Source organism: Stomoxys calcitrans, chromosome 5, assembly GCF_963082655.1.
Source record: "Stomoxys calcitrans chromosome 5, idStoCalc2.1, whole genome shotgun sequence".
Classification (NCBI taxonomy): Eukaryota; Metazoa; Arthropoda; class Insecta; order Diptera; family Muscidae; genus Stomoxys; species Stomoxys calcitrans.
The window spans coordinates 16328700-16351720 of record NC_081556.1 but is presented as its reverse complement, the minus strand read 5'-3'; the positions used below and the strand labels follow the sequence as shown (position 1 = coordinate 16351720).

At 33.5% G+C, this 23021-nt stretch overlaps 1 protein-coding gene across 7 annotated transcripts in view; it reads right to left on the bottom strand.

Moving 5' to 3' along the window:
- LOC106088180 (neurogenic protein mastermind) overlaps positions 1-23021 on the bottom strand; it is a 347773-nt gene that overhangs the window by 6120 nt on the left and 318632 nt on the right. For all 7 annotated transcript variants that reach the window (XM_059370279.1, XM_059370278.1, XM_059370277.1 and 4 more), the window contains one exon: positions 2-245. In XM_059370279.1, the coding sequence (XP_059226262.1) occupies positions 2-245 (244 nt within the window). The remainder of the gene's footprint in view (position 1; positions 246-23021) is intronic.

The following is a 23021-nucleotide window of genomic DNA, read 5'->3' as shown; positions in this document are numbered from 1 at the left end:
CCGTTATTATTGTTAATATTTTGATTTGGTTGTTGTTGTTGCTGTTGGGCTTGCTGCTGTTGGCTATTGGGACCGGCATTATTGCCACCCGGCTGCTGCTGCTGAGTATTTTGAGTATTTTGTTGTTGCTGCTGTTGTTGTTGCTGCTGCTGTTGTTGCTGATTAAAGAACACTCCCTGTTGTGTAGCCACCGACACATTACTTTTCATATCACCGCTGAGATGTAAATGTTGTCCAGCAGAGACCTAAGAAAAGAAATGAAACAAAACAAAACAAACAAACACACACACGGGGTTAGAAAAATTTGCAAACAGTAGGTTGTGGAACTTTAATTAAGTTAATAAGTTTTGTAAATTAAAATTGAACTGATTAAGGAGAAGGTAGATTGAACTACATTTCCTGTAAAGCGAATGGGCTAGAGAGAGGATTTTGAAAAACTTTGCCTACTTTTAGTAAGCTTAACTTTTCAGGGGAATAGCAATGAACTTTTTTTCATTGGGTAGATGAAATGTCCTCAAAGTATAAAATTTTAAAATTGGCAAATAAACAAACAATTAGAGCTAATATTCCTTCCACAAAGGTGTCGGTTAAAGCAATAGTTAACGGTTATCTTTGAAAAAAAAATATTTTTTTAATCTATTGGTTGCCCAAAAAGTAATTGCGGATTTTTCATATAGTCGGCGTTGACAAATTTTTTCACAGCTTGTGACTCTGTAATTGCATTCTTTCTTCTGTCAGTTATCAGCTGTGACTTTTAGCTTGCTTTAGAAAAAAAGTGTAAAAAAAGTATATTTGATGAACTTTTCATTCTAAGTTTTATTAAAAATGCATTTACTTTCTTTTAAAAAATCCGCAATTACTTTTTGGGCAACCCAATATTATTTTAGGCAGAAAATAATAAAGGTAATTTTTAAGTTCGAAAAGGCTGTAATTCCTTCATTTTTTCGAATTTAGAAAACTGTGCAGCACTCTGCAGTTTGAAATTCCAAAAGGAATCGTATAATAAATAAAACTCTATAAAAATTAACATTTTTAATTTTTTTGCATTTTTTTAGCAAAGGGGGTAACCTTCTAAAAATTTTAAATTTTTGATACGAAAAAAATTTTTGAGTTGAGTATGCAGCTTTGATGTTTAGGCCACAAAATGGGGTTTAATGCAACTCCTGTGATGTTTTCTCAAAAAACAAGCTCAAAATCGCATAAAGTATTTGTAAAAATCTTTTTTTTTTTGGCAAAAAGTTTTCAAGGGTATTTTTAAGTTTGAAAACACTGAAACTCCTTAATTTTTTCGAATCTAAAAAAATATACAGCACTCCTCAGTTTGAAATTCCAAGACGAATCGTATAATAGGTAAAATTTTTTAAAATTTAATATTTTAGTTTTTTGCATTTTTTTAGCAAAGGGGGTAATCTTCAAAAAATTTTAAATTTTTGATGCGAAAAAATTTTTTGAGTTGAGTATGCAGCTTTGATGTTTAGGCCACAAAATGGGGTTTAGCGCAACTCCTGTGTTGTTTTCTCAAAAAACAAGCTCAAAATCGCATAAAGAAATTGAAAAAATCGATTTTTTAGGCAAACATTCTTTAAGGTAAGTTTAAAGTTCGAAAACGCTGTAACTTCCTAATATTTTCGAATTTACAAAATTGTCCAGCACTCCGCGTTTTGAAATTTAGATTTTTTGCATTTTTTTGCGAAGGGGGTAACCCTTAAAAATTTTCAATTTTTGAAGCGAAAAAATTTTTTGAGTTGATTATGCATATTTGAAGTTTATGCCAAAAAGTGAGGTTAAGCGAAACTCCTGTGTTTTCTTTTTCTCAACAAACAAGTTCAAAAACGCATTAAGAAATTCTTAAAATCAATTTTTTAGCAAAAAAATTTTTAAGGCAAATTTTAAGTTCGAAAACGCTGTAACTCCTTAATTGCTTCGAATTTACAAAAATGTGCAGCACTCCGCAGTTTGAAATTGCAAGAAAATTCGTATGCTAAACAAAATTCCTTAAAATTTAACAATTTTTATTTTTTACATTTTTTTTTGCAAGGGGTAACACTACAAAATTTCCACTTTTTGATGCGAAAAAAATTTTTGAGTTGAGTATGCAGCTTTGATGTTTAGGCTACAAAATGGGGCTTAGCGCTATTCCTGTGTTGTTTTCTCAAAAAACCAGCTCAAAATCGCATAAAGAAATTGAAAAAATCGATTTTTTAGGCAAACATTTTTCAAGGTAAGTTTAAAGTTCGAAAACGCTGTAACTTCCTAATATTTTCGAATTTACAAAAATGTCCAGCACTCCGCGTTTTGAAATTTTAAGACGAATCGTATAATAAGCAAAACTCGTTAAAATTTAACACTTTAGTTTTTTTGCATTTTTTTGCAAAGGGGGTAACCCTTACAAATTTTAAATTTTTGAAGCGTATTTTGTATGCATATTTGAAGTTAATGTCAAAAAGTGAGGTTAAGCGCAACTCCTTTGTTTTTTTTTTCTCAAAAAACAAGCTCAAAAACGCATTAAGAAATTCTAAAAATCAATTTTTTAGCAAAAAATTTTCAAGGCAATTTTATGTTCGAAAACGCTGTAACTCCTTAATTGTTTCAAATTTACAAAAATGTGCAGCACTCCGCAGTTTGAAATTCCAAGACAATTCGTATACTAAACAAAATTCCTTCGAATTTAACATTTAAGATTTTTTGCATTTTTTTAGCAAACGGGTAACCCTCTAAAATTTTCAATTTTTGATGCGAAAAAATTTTTTGAGTTGTGTATGCAGCCTTGAAGTCTATGGCAAAACATGGGGCTAAGCGCAACTCCGGTGTGTTTTCTCAAAAATCAAGCTCAAAATCGCATAAAGAAATTGAAAAAATCGCATTAAGAAATTCTAAAAATCAATTTTTTTAGCAAAAAATTTTCATGGCAATTTTAAGTTCGAAAACGCTGTAACTCCTTCGTTTATTCGTGTGCAGCACTCCACAGTTAGAAATTCCAAGACAATTCGTATACTAAACAAACTTCTTTCGAATTTTACATTTAAGATTTGTTGCATTTTTTTAGCAAAGGGGTAACCCTCTAAAATTTTAAATTTTTGATGCGAAAAAAATTTTTGAGTTGAGTATGCAGCCTTGAAGTCTATGGCAAAACATGGGGCTAAGCGCAACTCCGGTGTGTTTTCTCAAAAATCAAGCTCAAAATCGCATAAAGAATTTGTAAAATATCGATTTTTTTTAGGCAACAAATTTACAAGGTAAGTTTTAAATTCAAAAACGCTGTAATTTCCGAATTAAACACTCCGCAGTTTGAAATTCCAAAACGAATTGTATAATAAAAAAAAAATCTTTAAAATTAAAAATTTTAAATTTTATGCATTTTTTAATACATTTTTGAAAAATTCGAAAAAAACTTTTTATTTTGGCGCAAATTTCAAAGTCATTTCAAGGTCGAAAACGATGTAAATCCAAATAGGTTGAACTATTGCCTTTCTTTAAATGGTAATATTATAAACATAGACATAGGCCTGCTCTAAGCGGTAGAAAACCGTTAATAGCTTTAAGTTATTATTACTCTGCTTATAAATTTAACCAACCAATTTAAGTTTTTTAAAAGCCCACATCTATCTAATTGTTGCATTTCATTCGTTTAGCCTATATTCAAATCAACGCAGTATCATAATAATTTTCTAGTTTAACACATTGAGCCTAAAAGTATACAAACATTTTATGATCTTAAGCTTGACCATTACAACCATAAAAGTAGTATACCATAATCTTGTTGTCGCTTATCAATTTTGCAAATACTTTAAGCATATCATCCATCCACATTTTCAATATTATTTAAGATTGTATTATGAAATATATATGCCCGCCCATATATAGGCAATGTTATAATAAATTGCAAACATATTTGCCAGCAATAAACTGCTTAAAATATACAGAGTATTAAGAGATTGTCAAATTGTGCTGTATTAATAAATAAAATGTGGAACTGCCTTAATATAAATTTGGATTAAAGCCACTTAAAATGAAGTAGAGTATAACAAGAGACACAAGTGTAGCAAAATATATCCAGGCAAAAAATCAGGGTTGAGTATATACAAATATTTGCATGTTATGATAGCTTAAATGAGCATAATATAAAATAAAGTATTTATTAAGACGACCAAGAATAGTCAGTTTTTTGGATGGCAAATAGATGTTTTAAGTTCTTACAAATGGAATGATACCAATACCAATCTCTATGATGTTGGTTATTTTCGTTTTTTTCCTCAAAGATGCATTGCAATTCAAAATTCCTTATTTTTACCATACCTCTAGAAACGTCTTGCCAAAAAAAATATTACAATAAATTCACCCATATACAATTGCCACAAATGGATTAAGTCTTACCCTAATTCTCATAAAATATCCTCTGCTGTTGACTTTTTCGCATAAAGTAATGAGTCCTGAAATATGTATGTCGTTTGCTACACAGCGTGAAAATGATTTTTATAGACCTTTTACTTTGTAAATGAAATATTTTCTTTAATTACTTTTAGTGTAACTCATTTGAGAGCAACATTTTAATGGTACACAGTTTTAGCATGCCCTTGGGAACCATTTAATTTAAGCCGAATAATAGAAAAGGGGGGTGGTGTATATACACCACACGTACTCATAAACAAACGAAACTCAATAAGTGCTTAATGCAATTTTAGTGTACCTTTATAAAGCCGGATACAATGACGACCCCACATAGGCCACAGCATATTTACAGGCGGAAGGATTGGCTTTCCCAATTATAAACCTGTGCCTGCCTGCTTGTCTACATGCACATGTTTCCGAAAGTATGTGTGAAGGAAAAAAGGCATTACAATTTATCGTTTTTCATTTCAAGCCAGACCAAAAAAATCAAGTAAGGTGCAAAACAAAAAACCTTCCAAGTGAGACAAAGATTTATGGGCACGCACTCATTCATGCAGCAAAATAAAAACACAATGAATGGCCAGCAATATTTAGTGCGAACATAAAGCTTACAAAGGACAGGACAGTCGAGAAACAGTCTTAAGTCTCAAACAATATAAATGAGATTTTAAAATTTGTATAACTCCCGCAGTTCACATTAAAAATTGCGTAAATGCTTATGGTTTAAATTTAAGACAATTGCAAAAAAAGTGTTGCAAAATTTTAGGCTGCATTAAATAAAAACTAAAAAAACTTCAATAAAAAAATAAACAATATAAGACCAAAATTTGTCTTTATCTTTTGAAAAAATTATGTTGTTTCCTTGAGTATGGTAAACATGGGGTTTAAAGCAATAACAAATAGATTAAGATTTTTCTATTAAACGTAGCAGTCTCGGGAGTAAGGACGTCCATTATACATGTATCTATATACATTTAACCATTTATGCTTAAGTACGGTTCTGAATTAAATTTCTATGTTATTACGATAATATATTATAATCATATAATAATATAATCATATAATGTTTCTAATTTTCTTTCATTGTTATAAAAAGACTTAAAATTTTTAAACGTAACTTAACTTAAAAAAAGCAATTGCAAAAAAAGTGTTGCAGAATTTTAGGCTGAATTCAATAAAAACAAAAAAACTTAATAATAATAAAAAATAAACAATTTTAGCCCTAAAACTTGTATTCAAATTTAAAAAAAAAATATTTTGCTGGCTTGGGTTCTTATTTTCATATGGTTTATTCATATTCAAGGACGCTGCTGCATTAACTTTTCATGTTACTACCATAATACATTATAGTCATAAGTTTTCTTTATTATGTTTCTAATTTTCTTTCATTGTTATAAAAAGGCTCAATAAATATAAACTTAAACTAGTCTTCAACTATGGAAAAAAATATGTTGTTCCCTTGGATATGCTAAACATAGGGTTTAAAGCAATAGCAAAAAAGTGTTGCAGAATTTTAGGCTGCATTAAAAAAATTTTCAATCATAAAATAAAATCAAAAATAGACAATTTTAGCCCTAAAACTTGCCTTTAACTTTAGAAAAAAATTAGAACACCCTTGGGTTCTTATTTTCATATGATTTTTTCATAAAATTGTTAGTACAGCAAATGAGCTTTAAATATGTATAGAAAGAGAATCGAAACCGTTTTCAGCCAACAATTGTGTGGACAACATACTTAACAATAATTCGTTGGTCGTTTAGCTGGCCAGTCATAAACTTTTGCAAATTTAGCTGCGTTTGTTTATTTGCCTGTATTTCATGATCCTCATAATTAGTGGTTTATGGCTTAAAGCAATGTCGAGGTGTTTTGGATGTTAATGCATTTAATTCTCCTAGCATACACCATCACCACATTGCATTGAAATCACCGCTTAGATTGTTGTAAACTTTGGTACACATACAACAACAACAACAAGTTATTAGTTGAGTGCTCATAAACGCCGCCACCAACTATGCAAGGGAAATTAGTTTTTCGGCCCTTAATGTATGCTATAAAAACTTAACGAAGCGTTGCATGTTTTTGGGGGTCAAAATAGCAAATGACTTATTTTTTTTTCAGACTAAAATTCAACAGAACACAAAACTAAAATTTATCTTAATTGAATAAATGATCTATATAAATGGTAATTAAATAATTATTTTATAAATTATATTGATTAGAATAATCAAATCAATGTAGAAAATATGCCATATAGACGAGTCAAATGAATTTATAATTATTTTTTATGTGATGTATAGATTATTTAACCCAATAAGGACAAATGGGCAGCAAAATATGTAAAGGTGATGCTGTATTAGGAAAATTTTAGTGGGAGTAAGGTGAGAAATGCTGTTATTTTATGATTCTTCGTCGAATTTCAAATATAGGAACTAGGACTGCCTTTGGATTTTCGAAATTAGAATGTGTGAAGGAGTTACAGTGTTTATGACCTTAAAAATGACCCTGACCCAAAAACCCAATTTTAAGGAACATTCAAAAAAAAAAAAAAAAAACAGTGAAGCATAGCATGAATCAGCATCATAACGATACTCTCTAATTCAGGGATTCTTTCCCAATTATTTTAAGAAATGATATTTGGCTGATATTTTCAAGGCACCAATTGGAAAGAGCACCAATTTGGAAAAATCATTTTCTTTCAAATCCAAAAAAAGCCTTAGTTCGCCAATCCAATGGTTATCTTTTAGGTACAAAAATCTAAGGAAGCTACAAAAATTTCAATTAATTATGATATTTTGAGCTTGTTTTTTGAAGAAAACTCAAATATTGCGCCAAGTCTAATTTTTTGCCATAAACTTCATTACTGTATTCATTACTCATTACTTTTGGGGCATCAAAATTTGAAAATTTCCAATTTTCAAAAATTTTCCCTTAGCTAGAAAAATGCAAAAAAATCAAAAGTGAAAATGTTAAGAAATGCAATTTATTTATGATTCTTCTTCGAATTTCTATTCGCGCAATAATTTTGGATTCTATAAGTTCTAAAAAAATGAGGGATTTACAGTGTTTTCAACCTTGAACATGTCCTTGTGTAGTTGAGCCCAAAAGCCGATTTTTGCGAGTTTTTCTTAGGGAAACTTTGAAGTATTGCTTCACTACTGAAATAATAGTTGCTCTCTAATCCTGGGATGATGACCACCTTGAAGCAGAGATTAGCATGTCTGGCTTGGCTCGAATCCAGTTGAGAACATCAGAAAAAGATTTCTGTGCTGGTTTTCCCCTCCTAATGTTGGTGACATTTGTGAAGTACTGTGCCATTTGAAAATATGGTATGATAGCAATGTAACAACTTCTCCCTAATGAGATGTCGCACACCGTTCAGATTTTGAAGTTAAAAAATCTTAGGAAATTCGAACAATCTCAAACACATATTGATTTTATTTGCATTTTTTGGATACCAATTATGCGATTTTGAGCTTATTTTTTTGAGGAAACAACACAAGATTTGAGCTAAACCCCATTTTTTGGCAAAAACTTCAAAGCTGCTTACTCAACTCAAAAAATTTTTTCGCATCAAAAACTGAAAATTTTGGAGGGTTACCCCTTTGCTAAAAAAATTTAAAAAAATCTAAAATGTTAAATTTTAAAGAATTTTATTTATTATACGATTCGTCTTTGAATTTCAAACTACTGCGTGCTACACATTTTTGTAAGTTTGAAAAAATGAAGGAGCTACAGCGTTTACGAACTTAAAATTATCTTGAAAATTTGGGACTAAAATAAATTGATGTTTACAATTTCTTTATACGATTTTGAGCTTGTTTTTTGAGGAAACAACACAAGATTTGAACTAAAGCCAATTTTTTGGCAAAAACTTCAAGGCTGCCTACCCAACTCAAAAAATTTTTTTGCATCAAAAATTGAAAATTTGGAGGGTTACCTCTTTGCTAAAAAAAAGCAAAAAATCCGAAAAGTTCAATTTTAAAAAATTTTGTTTATTATACAATTCATTTTGGAATTTCAAACTGCTGAGTGCTGCATATTTTTGTAAGTTAGAAAAAATTAAGGAGTTATAGCGTTTTTGAACTTAAAATTACTTTGAAAATTTAGGATTAAAATAAATCGATTTTTCAATTTCTTTAGGCGATTTAAGCTTGTTTTTTGGGGAAACAACACAGGAGTTACGCTAAAGGTAATTTTTTGCCCTAAACATCAAAGCTGCATACTCAACTCAAAAAATTTTTTTGCTTAAAAAATTGAAAATTTTGGGAGGGTTACCCCTTTGCTACAAAAATGCAAAAAATATAATATGTAAAATTTTAAGGAATTTTGTTTATTATACGATTCGTCTTCGAACTTCAAACTGCGGAGTGCTGCATGTTTTTGAAAATTCGAAAAATATTAAGGAGTTACAGCGTTTTTGAACTTAAAATCACCTTGAAAATTTAGGACTAAAATAAATCGATTTTTACAATTTATGCGATTTTGAGCTTGTTTTTGGGGGAAACAACACAGGAGTTGCGCTAAAGGTAATTTTTTGCCCTAAACATCAAAGCTGCATACTCAACTCAAAATTTTTTTTGCATCAAAAATTGAAAATTTTGTGAGGGTTACCCCCCCTTTGCTAAAAAAATGCAAAAAATATAAAATGTAAAATTTTAAAGAATTTTGTTTATTATACGATTCGTCTTCGAATTTCAAACTGCGGAGTACTGCTTGTTTTTGTAAATTCGAAAAAAATGAAGGAATTACAGCGTTTTCGAACTTAAAAATTACATTGAAAATTTTAGCACCAAAATAAATCCATTGTAACGATTTTTTTAATGTGCTTTTCAGCTTTTTTTTTGAGGATACAATGCAGAAGTTGCGCTAAACCTAATATTTTGCCATAAACTTCAATACTGTATACTCAACTCCAAAAGATTTTAGGGCAAAGTTTCCAAAATTTCCCTTTTGCTAAAAAAATTGAAAAAATTAAATAAATAAAAGCGAAAATTTAAGCAAATGCTGTCTATTCAATGGTTCTTTTTCGAATTTTCAAACGACCTATACATTTCCAATTTCGCATTTCTAAAAATATTTAGGAATTACAGCGTTTTTGACCTCAAAAATAACCTCAAATATGAACGCCAAAAACAGTCGATTTTTTGCGAGCAACACCATTGCGGAATGAATAGTTACTATCTAATCCAGGGATGTTTTTGGTTTTCAAAATTCGAAAAATACGAAAGAGTTACTGCATTTTCTCAAACTCAATATGCCATTGAAAAGTTGTATTTGGCTTATTTTTCGGATATAACCTAATTTTTTTAACGCTTAAATTAATTGTTTGCGCTTAAACTTCCCTACTGCATGATCAACTCAAAAACTTTGGGACATTACACATTGACAATTTCCCACAAAAACAATCATTCCCTCTGTGGCCTTTACTAGCGGTAGTTTTCGGTGGCTGTAAGGCATCCCACTTTATCATGTAACTTCCATGATGATGGGAATAACTCAGTTAGACTCGGACTCAGATTTTTGTTACTAACTAAAACTATGTGATTTAATTTCTTAATATTTATTATGGTTGTCCTTACTAAGTAGAGATTACTTCTGTAACTGTCACTTCTAAAACTATTACTTCTGTTACTCTTTTTTTCCCCTTGTATGCTCGTACACATATACCTACATATGTACTGTATATACTCCATATTTTTAGGGTCACCATTACATGATTTGGTCACGTAGAATATTTGTTGCCATTTGTGGTACGAGTTTTAATAAGAAAACAAATTTTTGTATACAAAAAAATTCAATAATTTGTTAGTGACGTTCGTGTGCATGTGATTGCATAAAAGCTAATAGCAATACTATCGTTGAGATGTTTGACTTTGACATATGTTTTAGAAAAGAAAACAAAATATAAAAAAAAACTCAAGGTAACTGTCACAAAAAATTTTGCACTAAATATAAAAGGAAGGAAGCTATAAAGTTTATATTGCACATACGATGCCTGTATGGATGTTAGATGAGAAAACAGGGGATGGTATACGTAATGTTACATGAAGTCACTCATACGCTCTATGGTATTGATATGAGATGAGATGGTAATAATTTTACCTTTTAACGCCTGACGCTCGATTCCCTTGTCCGATTTTGATGAAATATTTATGACATCACTATTTTATAGTATAAATAGTGACGTCATAATAGGATTAAATTTTCTTTAACCTAAATAATTGTTATTAAAAAATAAAATTAAAAGAAAAAATAAAATAAAATTTTTCAAGCCAAGTTAAAACAAAAATCTTTTTATTTCGTCAGGCACTGTGTTTTTACAACAAAAAATAATGTTCTTAAAATTGTATGACCATATAGCGAAGAAAAGTGGATTTGAATGGCAAATACAAATTTTGCCCATGAACATTCCACTAAGGAACAGGGGCAAACTTTGAATGGCTTTGACATAAAATCACCCCTGTTGTCAAAAGTAGCAATCATAACGCCACATAAGTATTTTTTTAAATATAGAAACCATTAAAAGCAACATGACAAGAATTTTTAGAAAACTTTTGATCTATAAAAAATTGCTGACTTTCGATAAACCAATTATTCCCCAAATATGATCTTATATGACGCGAGCCATTTCATGTAGCTAGTTCCATTCGCCCGCTTTACGGCAATAGAAACTACATTACATTACCCTTTTCCGTACTCGATATTTAGATTTTTTTTAAGATATCTCTATTCTTAAACATTTTTCTGCCCTTTTGGCGATATTGGGTTAACGTCGAAAGGTTAGAGAAATACCAAAAAAAAAAAATTGAGAAAAGTTCCGGATAAATCACAGAAAAAATTCTAAAAGAATTCTGCGGATTTCGCTGCCATAAAACTAACTAATGAGAATGATTTAATAACATTTAATCGGACAAAAAATGAGAGAGATTTAACTGTATGGCAGCTATATCCAAATCTGGACCGATCTGAGCCAAATTGAAGAAGGATGTCGAAGGGCCTAACATAACTTACTATCCCAAATTTTGGCGACATAAGACTATAAATACGCCTTTTATGAGCACACGACCTTAAATCGAGAGATCGGTCTATATGGCAGCTATAGCTAAAGCTGGACCGATCTGGGCCAAATTGAAAAACAGAAGTCAAAGGGCCTAACACAACTCACTGTCCTATAATTCAGCGAAATCGGACAAAAACTGCTTCTTTTATGGGTCCACGACCTTACAACGAGAGATCGGTCTATATGGCAGCTATATACAAATCTGGACCGATCTGAGCCAAACTGAAGAAAGATGTCGAGTGGCCTAGCACAACTCACTGTCTCAAATTTCGCAAAATCGGTTAATAAATGTGACTTTTGTGGGCATAAGACCATAAACCCGCTTATGGACAAAAAAAAGAATCTGTGCAAAGTTTCAGCTCAATATCGCTATTTTTAAAGACTGTAGCGTGATTTCAATAGACAGATGGACGCACGGATATGGCTACATCGTCTTAGATTTTTATGACGATCAAGAATTTATATACTTTATAGGGTCGGAAATGGTTATTTCGAATGTGTTGCTAACAGAATGACAAAATAAATGTACCCCCATTCTTCGGTGTTGTATAAAAATGAAGTTAAAAATTAAAAATATTTCTTTAAAAAATTATTAAAAAAAAATATATGAATTTTTCACACACTTTGATTATCAACATGGCAAAATTTTCCCACGTACATTCCATAAAGTAACAGGGGACAAACTTTTCACATATTAATGAAGCTTAATGTTAAGGGACCTCTTTGATGAGAAGTTTTTACAGGGCCTGATATTACATGTAAACATGACATAGTGTCTTACAATTGTTACCAGCATTAGAAGGGTATATTTGCCGTTGAAAAATTTCTGATGTTCTCGCCAGCATTTGAACCCAGACGTTCAGCGTTATAGGCGGATATGCTAACATCTGCGCCGCGATGGCCTTGATTGTACCACATCGAAATATCCATTTCGGTCCATATAAACTAAAATTTTAATGAAAGTTTTCTGAATGTCTGTCCGAAATCATAAAATTTAAAATTATTTTTTTTTACGAAAACATTTTAGTTCATTAAAATCAATTATGCCTTTGTCTCCTTTTCTCTCCCTTCAATTAAAAAATTTATGAATTTATTTAAAATTAAACTAAGTTTAAATATGTTCAACCTTTTTCTATAACAAAAATACCTAACATTTTATTCACTCGAAGGCCAAAGATTTAATTAAACCCCATTTTTCTGTAATCCAAGTTTTATTAAAATAAGTATGTATTTTACATATTTAAGTATTATTTTTCATTTAGTTGCTTGCTTGCTTGCCTGGTTCATTAGCACAATTCCGGGTGTATAAAGCAACATGAAAAAAGAAAATGTTAAAACGTGAATAAAATGAAAAATATTCTACAGATTCTATTCAAAGATTCCCACAGAATTAGTTAGCAAAGTCTTTTAGGTATTACATTACGTTGGAATACATGCAAAAACAGCCACCATTGCTACACGCTGCCACTACAATATAAACATTCATTAGCGTTGGAGTCCTGGCACTTGGTACACAAAGCGAGCGAAAGGTGTTTTCCCTCCATCACATTGGCGATAACATACAAATATACATGCGCGCACATAGTCATACATCCACACATACACACACATTTACTCGTATGTGACTTGCATGTCCATGTCATATTCATTCACTCCAGCCTTTTCTGACCTCTTGTGTTTCACACTCTCTTTACTCTATCCTCTTAGCCACATTGTCATTTTATTTCTTGCTCATTGTGGTGGTGATGGTGGTAGAATTATTTTTTTTGTTGTTGTTCCATCTTTACAAGTTTCTTGTATGCCATTCGCAACAACGAAAAATTTTCCAATTATTTTAAGTGGTTGTGTATGGTAGGTGTGTGTATGTGCGTTCTCACTGTATATATATATTTTTAGTTTGGTATTTTGTTCCTATTACATCCCTCTTTTTTATATTTTGCATGATCTTCTCTATGCTAAGTTAGCACCCTTATATTTAAATTGTTGCTAATGCACTGGGAGAAATGTAAAAACGTAATAAAATATAAATTTAATTATAATGGAAACTAACTGAAAACGATTTGAAAATTTTAAAATAAACTAGGTAACAGGTTGGAAGTATAATGAGAGCCTAAAAGTATGCAGTAATTTTTGAAGGGCTTTGTTTAAATTTTGATGACAGTTTGAAATGAAACGTAGACTTGTTTCCTTTTATGGAATTCGAATTCTCTAAAAGAAAAAAAGTCTGGGGGGGGGTCGTAGGTTCGAACCCACTCGTAATTGGAACCCCGCACTGGTAATTGGAGCCTGAAGCTTTATGAGCTTCTGTCTTTAATCGAAATTTGAAGTAAAAGATTAAGTCTGTTAATGTACAGCGACTTCAATTTGCAGCCACTCCACCAGGCGCGGTTTCAGTAGAAAATTAATTTTAGGGCCTGATTTCCCTGTCGCAGCTATTGGGCCGTTTCCTGTTCCACTAGAGAACAGACGCAGATCACTAACCACTTGAGGGATAACAATGTCTGCAGCAATCTAATGGCGGCCGGTTGTTGGTATCGGATTGACCCAATGAATTCCTTCATCGGCCTCATTGTACAACACACTGCTACAATAACAACAACAACAATGTCTGCAGCTATGTTGAGTGGCTGGAAAAATTATCATCCATTACGAGTTGAAGAGATATTTCTTCGAAGCGAATTAAAAATACGTCCAGTGAGATTTAAATAAAATTATGTGTAATTTTAAGTATAATAATGTAATACAAACTATGCTAAAGCAGTTTTTAAAATCGCTCACAAGTTATGGCTATCCCTCTTGCAAACATATAATACCACACTAATTTCTAATCAGATATTTTCTCATTAACTTCTCCATCAGCAACACCACACTTATTTCTAATCAGATATTTTCTCATTAATTTCTCCATTAGCAAACCACCATACTTTGTAATTATAGTAAAATGAGAACTTAAATTGAATTATTAACAGAAAATGAAATGTGCTATGGCAGAAAAGTCAAAATGAAAACCTTCACCTCGATACGAGGCCACTCACACACATACACACACACACATAAACATGCAAAGTTAAATTTGACTTGACATTTGTCCTATTTTATGAATGTGTTTGCTCATTATCGTCATTGTAATCATCATCATCAGCATTATAATATTCATAAGTTAAGTAAAAACAGTTACAGTACATATATAAAAATTGATTTTCTTTTTTTTTGCGTTTTGCCTCTTGCTTTGCCATTTAATGGACTTGGCGATGGTGTTTTCTTTATTTTATTTTTTTTTTTCAATCTCTATAACACCCCAAAATGAGACATTGACTACTAAAACATTATACAAAAATGTGATTAATCATTATTATTATTGTTATTACTAGTGGTGCTATTATAAGGTTGTATGCTATCAATGTTACTTCTTTGATTTAATAACGCTGATGGCACCGTCTAATGAAAGACAACGGCAGCAGGCAGCAGCGATGTGTATATGACATAAAATCTACTTTAATTAAAATAAATGCATTTTGATTTTTGACATACTGTGTTTGGTGGCGGTGTCAAGCGAAACGAAAAATTGATTGACAGTGATAATCCAATAAAACCATTCGACTACTTGCCTATCTGACTGACTGCCTGCCTGCCTGCCTCTATGACATCCTTAGGCTTCGCCATAAAGTATGTGGCCAATAGCCTTAGGTCCAAAATGTATTATAATTAAGTTAGTGCCACAGCAAGCGTTATGACAATTTTTCATAAGTGTACTAATTTTATTATTCGTTTGAAATTAGTAAAACATAATTATGAAAACGTAGGCAATGGTATTTATAAATATCTCAAAGCCTAAAGATATGCTTTAATATATGGAAAATTTTTGTGAATTTAATTGCATTGAAGATGAAAATCATTCATGGAATTACTTTTTAAATGAAATAAAAAAAGCGGAGGCCGTAGCGCGGAGGTTAGCATGTCCGCCTATGACGCTGAACGCCTGGGTTCGAATCCTGGCGAGAGCTTCAGAAAAAATTTTCAGTGGTGGTTTTCCCCTCATAATGTTGGCAACAACTGTTCCTTAGTGGAATGTTCATTTGCATTTTGCAAAAAAAGTAAAATCGTGATCGGTCGGGCTGAATCTTATATACCCTCCACCATGGGTCGTATTTGTCAAGTTCTTTGCATATGTCAACCAAATCGAATAAGAATCGCGACCTATAGGGGCTCAAGAAGTAAAATCGGGAGATTGATTTACATCAAAGCTATATCAGGTTTTGGACCGAATCAGATCATATTTGGCACGTATGTGAGAGGTCATAGAAAAAGTCAAAAAGTTAAAAAGATTTCAGCAAAATCGGATAGGAATTACAGCCTCTAGAGGCTTAAGTATCAGGTTATAAATCCATTCAAATCATATTTGCCAAGCATGTCGAAGGTAATATGAGAAGTCGTTGCGCCAAATTTCATCCAAATCGGAGGAGAATTGTGTCCTCTAGGGACTCAAGAAGTAAACTCGGAAGATCGGTTTACATGGGAGCTACATATGGGTATGAACCGATTCAGACCATATTTGACACGCATGTTGAAGGTAATATGGGAAGTCGTTGCGCTCTCTAGGGGCTCAATAAGTAAAATCGGGAGATCGATTTATATGGGAGCTATATCATGTTATGAATCGATTCAGAACATATTTAGCACGTATATTGAATGTCGTATATTGAATATAGAAAATTTCATAGTACAACATTTCAGCCAAATCATGTAAGAATTGTGCTCTCTAGAGGCTCTAAAAGCATAATCGGGAGATCGGCTTATATGAGAGCTATATCTAAGTATGGACCGATATGGCTCATTTACAACCCCAATTGATCTGCACTCATAGGAAGTATTTGCGCAACATTTTAAGCGCCTGGCTTTACATCAGCGAGTTGTTGGCGTGACAGACAGATGGACGGACCGACAAGGCTAGATCGTCTAAAAATGTCATTGCGGTCGAGAATATATATACTATATGGGGTCTTAGATCAACATTTCGACGTGTTGTTAACGTAATAACGATACTAGTATACCCATATCCTATGGGTCCGGGCCCAACTTTGGATAACCCACTACGACAATGCATCATTTATGTATCCATAGCAGCACATCGAAATATGGCCCAATATATGTAAAACCCAGAGCGGACATCGAGGGTCTAATACAACTCATCGTACAAAATTTCAGCAAAATCGGATAGAAAATACGAAATTTATGGGTGAAAGATCTGAAATCGGGAGATCGGTGTATATGACAGCCATATTCGAATATAGACCAATCTGAAACTTACTCCGCATGGACGATGAAAGGCCTAAAACAGCTCACAATGCCAAATTTCAGCTTAATCGGTTAACAAATTCGACATCTATGGCCTCAATGATAAAACCCACCTTCGAACTTAACCCGCTTGTGAACAAAAAAAAACTGCAGAAAGTTTAAACTCTTCATTTTGAAAGAATGTAGATTGATTTCAACACACAGATGGACGGACATGGCTAGATTGTCTTAGAATTTTACGAGGATCATGAATATACAGTCGTCACCGAATAATTGAAATTCTAAAAATGTGTCTATTTCGTTTCTCTTATCCGTAATTTTCAGATAAGCGTTGTTCGGATAAGTGAAATTTTTTTAAAGGTGAGCGATAAGGCATAACTAAAAGCGAATTTCTAGGTTACCATACTAATTATGTTGAAGGCCAACTTAGCGCAAAAGTTAGCATGTCCGCCTATGACGCTGAACGCCCGGTGAGACCATAAAAAAAATTTCAGTGGTGGTTTTCCCCTTCTAATGCTGGCAATATGGAAGTCATCGAGGCGCAAACATTACCATGTCCGTCTATGAAGCCGAGTGCCTGGTTTCAAATCTCGGCGCGAACATCAGAAAATTTTTCAGCGGTGGTTATCCCCTTACTGGCTACATTTGTGAGGTATCCTGTCATGTAAAAAAGCTGTCCGGACTCGTCATAAAAAGGAAGCCCCTTATCATTGAACTTAAACATTAATCGGACTGCACTCATTGATAAGAGAGAAGTATCTCCTGTTCCTTAAACAATGTTCAGGGAAATTCAGTAGTAGTAGTAGCAGCAGTGGTAGTATGGCAGCCATGTAAAAACTTCTCCACAAAGAGGTGTCGCACTGCAGTACACCGTCCGAACTCGGCTATAAAAAGGAGGCCCCCTATCATTGAGCTTAAACTTGAATCGGATTGATTATCTAATCGATAATAGAAACGCGTCCGCCAGTGGTGTTGCATCTGTGTCCTGATTTGTCTGAAAAACTGGCAATTTTTTTTCTTCAAAATTCATTTAAATTATCTCCTCTTTATATGTAAGATTCGATTGGTCAATCAGCTCGATTTAAACGAATTTCTCCAATTTGCAATGGAAATTAATTTTTCACTTATCTGACTTTCGTTTCATTTAAAAATGAAATCTGGGGTGTAAAAATCGTTTTCAGATAAGCGGTATTTTCATTTAAGCGATATTTCACTTAAGCGAATTCAGTTGCATTTAATAAAAATTAAAGGTTCTTTCCACCAAGTCTCATTTATGCGGTATTTTTCGCTAAAGCGTACTGCAGTAATGCGGAAGCCGTACTGTACGTACCGGATTGACCCGATTGAGTAATTCGTCGGCAAGGGTTGCCGCCTCAGTTTTCAATACACTTCTACAATAAGAACAACAACAGTTACGAGGTAATCTATATTTTGATACTCCCATCTCTCTGGGGAACAAATATACAATTTAATAGATAAAAAATTTAAAACATAAATAATGTCCTGAGGTGAAGAATTTTTTTTATAATATATAGGAATTTTTAGTCTTAATCAGTGTTTGTCATACTAACACAGCTGAAAATAACAAATTGTGATTGTATGAGGGGTAGTAAATCCCGATCAATCAACCAAGTGTAAAATAACAACAATGCTATGTTGGCAAACGGGCTTCTTACACTTTCCGTGTGCTCTGTTCGTTTTTCTTATGCCCGTTTTTATGTGCGGTTGTGTGTTCACCTTCAAAGGAAGATTGAAACAAAATTCGTTAGTTGGGTAAATTGTGTTGTATTTAATGCTTATAACAATTTTTTACTTGATTTTAAGATTTACTTAAAACTTTTTTCTAAAGAAGACAAAGTTTTTAAAACTGTGACGGTCAGACTTAAAAAATCTTTCTGTCTTCCCATAAAATAAAAAAAAGTTCGCTAACTTAAAGGAAAAATTTCTTTTGGTGTAAAGATTTTTGCTAAATGTATGGAAATTTTATACACAGGAAAAATGATTTCCTTAACTCAGAAGTTTTTTTAAACTAAATTTACAGAAACCCCACTTTTTTCAAAGGAAATTTTTCTCAGCTGTAGGATTTTTTATTTGATTTAAAAAAGTTGTTATATTTTTTGTCCTAATTTAAAAGATTTGTTCCACATTTTTTAAGGAAAGTTTCCTTTGCCTGAAGATTTATTACTTGATTTTAGAAACTTTTATCCTTAATGTTAATTCAATAAATTTTTAACTTTGCGGAGGTCACCATAAAGCATGTACGCCTATGGCGCTAAGCGCCTGACGCACGCATTTGAAAAGTTTGTTAGCAGTGCTTGCACCTCCTGATGGCAACATTTGTGAGGTCTAAAGCCATTTAACACTTCTCTAAAAAGTAACATTTCTCTGTGACATTTCGAACTCTACTATAAAAAGTAACTACCTTATCATTGAACTCTGAGCCTTTGGTTGACCTTATGAAATATCATTCAATTTTGTCACTACACCCTTTGATTGTCAAACCATTATTCTTCCCCATTCAGTTTCAATTACTAATTGCTATTGCTGCAGCTGTCGATTAAATATCAAAAATCAATTATATGGTAAAAAACCAATCAGAATGAATATCGCAAAATAATTACAGAAGCTAGATAGCTGCATACATTGATTTGTTAATTTTAAAATAAAATGTGCGAACATTAAGTGGTCGTTGAGAGAAGTTATAGTTAGGAGTATGATTATAGCAAAAAAGGGTTTCACATAGAAAGTGCAAACGATGATTGTGAGTGAATAGAGAATAAAAGAAAACAACTTAGTTTGCATATAGCTATTAAATTTTAATTAAATTGGGAAGTTTTATTTGTGATCTAAGCAAAAACTGTAATTAAAAAAAAAATCTTAAAAAAAATCATATTTTTATTTATTTAACTCCCAAAGGGTAGAGAGTCGGGCTATATGACCATGAGAATAGATTGCATTAGAATGAAAGGTTTTTCAAGTTTTTTGCCTGTTAGGGCAACCGACAGACAGATCGGTGAGAAAGACCACGCACCACAAGCAGACGTTTCGGAGCTGTGTTATGCCAGATCAGTGCCTGGGCCTCTCGTTTGCCGGCCTACAGTTCATAGATTGCTTATTTCTGGTATATATGCTTAAGGAAATTCCTATGGAATCTAAGGTTACCACCACAAGCCAACAACGACAGCCTACTGTACATCACCATTTCATGTGTCAATGTTTTCAATTTAGTGACCTTCAATTTATTTGTGATGGCTTTTTATGACTTTTGACATGGAGTTATCGGTTTATATGGGGGCCGTTTACAAACTTGAACTGACCCCAACTCAAAAAATAATGACTGATTTTATCCAATAGCGTCGCAGGCAATGTGCAATTCATACGGCTTGGGTTACGAGGCATTAGTAATCACTAAATTTCCCATGAACATTCCACTAAGGAATAGGGTTCACTTCGCTCATATCAGTGAGTGCTGTCCGATTAAGTTACAAGCACAATGAAAAAGTGCCTCTTTTTTATGCCGCGTCCGAACGGCGTGCCGCATAGCGACACCACTTGGTATAGACGTTTAAACATGGCAGGAAACCTTACAAATGTACCCAGCGTTACTAAGGTGATAACCAACGCTGAACATTTTTCCGATTTTCACGCCGGGATTTGAACCCAGGTGTTCGGAATCATAGGCGAACATGTTAACCTCTGCGCCACGGTGGCCTCCGAGGCATTATATAAAGCATAAAAAGTGTCTGTAGCAGCTGCTTGTTCAAAGCGAAGAGCTAATTTTACCATTATGTCCAAAGACAGACGTTAACTGTAGCATTAATTGCAGTGCATCACCTGCTGTCATTCCTAGTGCATCTGTGAAGCTCAGATAAATCGTCTACCGAGTATGGAACAGTAGGTTGATTTTTGAAGTTCTGTCCACCAGATCACAACACCATATAGAACTACAGGACCGACAACGGCTAGTGAATTTCTGAAGGTTTAAGACCTCAAAGATTGCTTATAGCCCATTTGCAGGTGTTTAAAATAACAGATGTCCTGATCGTCATTTCCAAAATTTTATACTTAAAATAAAATTCAGGGTGTTAAGAACAAAACCGGTCTAGTCTTCGCATTCCTGCCCTTTTTCTAAGGCCACCGAACTTTTCTGGCAAAAAAAACAAACGCTTTCGAGTTGGAGGCATCATAAAATGCGCCATGCACTCAAGTTTATTGCCAGGCTTGGTGCGATTGATCCTAAGTCGACCTACCACCAATAAAGAGAGACTCTTCAAGTGGGCTCGGATCATTGTAACTGGCCAGTCAAACGCCCATGATTCTTACCAGAAATCATCATCTTCCTATCTCCAAGAGAACTAAGACGAACAATAGTATTGTGAATTCAAGAAACCTTGCCACCCATTCCCATTGAACTAGAGCGAAAAATAGTATTGTGGGTCCAAGATTTTTTTTTGGCAAATGGCGCTTAAGCCAGCTTGGTGATGATAGCTCTTAACAGAGGAGAAAAATTGGGTTCCATACCTAAGAACATCATCGATGTACTACGAAGTCCTTGCGGACTTACCAGAACTTCCTCAAGATTGATATGCCAAATCGATGAGAATCAGCTCAATGGGGAAAAATAGAGGTTTTTTGGGGCTTAAGATGTCAAATCCTGATATCGGTTTATATGGGAACTATATCAAGTTGTGGGCCTAGTTGGACCGTCGACCGTTCTAGGCACGCTTATTGGAAGGCGCAAGGGAACTTTTTGTGCAAATTTTTAGCCAAATCCGGCAAAAACTCCGGTTTTCAGGCTGCCAGGATGTCAAATCGGAAATCGGTTTATATGGGAGCTAAGCCACGTTATAACCCGATTTGAACCGTACTGGTTGGAAGCCGCAATAGAACATAACGAGAACATGCAAAATTTCACCTAAATCGGATAAAAACTACGGCTTGTAAGAGCTAAAGAAGTCAAATCGGGAGATCAGTTTATATGGAAGCTATATCAAGTTGTAGACCCATTTAAACCTTACTAGACACGGTTATTGGAACTCGCAGGAGAACACTACACGCAAAATGTCAGCCAAATCGCGCAAAAAATACGGCTTCGAGGAACCCACAGTATCAAATCCGGATATCGGTTTATATGGGAGCAATATCAGGTTATATTTTCGGCCAAATCGGACAAAAATTGTGGCTTGTAAGAGCTCCAGAGGTCAAATCGGGCAATAGGTTTATATGGGAGCTATATCAGGTTTTAGACCTGTTTGGACCACACTTGGCACAGTTGTTGGAAGCTCTATCAGGTTATAGACCAATTTGGACCGTACTTGGCACAGTTGTGTTACAGAACACGGCATTTGAAATTTCAGTAAAATTGGACAAAAATTACGGCTTCCAGGGACCCAAAATATCAAATCCAGGTATCGGTTTATATGGGAGCAATATCAGGTTATAGAACGATTTGGACCACACTTGGTACAGTTGTTGGAAGCTATAACAGGTTATAGAGCGATTTAGACCGTACATGGCACAGTTGTTGGAAGTCGTAACGGAACACTATGTGCAAAATTTCAGCCAATGCGGCTCCCAGGGGCTCAAGAAGTCAAATCGGTCGATCGCTTTATATGGGAGCTATACCAGGTTATAGATCGATTTGGATTGTAGTTGACACAGTTATTGGAAGTCATAACGGAATACTACATGCAAAATCTCAGCCTAATCGGATGAATATTGCGGCTTCCATGGGCTCAAGAAGTCAAATCTGGAGATCGGTTTATATGGGAGCTATATCCAAATCTCAACCGATATGGCCCATTTGCAATCTCCTACGATCCACATCGATATTAAGTATCTGTGCAAAATTTCAACCTTCTAGTTTTAAGCGTTCGAGTTCTATCGTGATTTCGACAGACGGACGGACGGACATGGCTAGATCGATTCGGAACGACGAGACATTCAAGAATACATATAGATTATGGGGTCTTAGACGAATATTTCGAGGTGTTACAAACGGAATGTCTAGATTGGTATATCCCCATCCTGTGGTGGTGGGTATAACAATTTTGCCAAAAAATAGATGGCAAAACTTCGATTTAGCATAAAAAACCGGACTCTAGTTATAACATAAAGGTAATGGTGTAATGAAACTATTCTTCATGTTACGGTGTCAACCATTTGTACAATGGGTGGTATACGTAATGTTTTAAAAATATTCATGTATCAAAATAAATCATACGACCCCTTGAACCATGAATTGAGTTTCTTGGAAATTTAAACTTACAAATTCCTT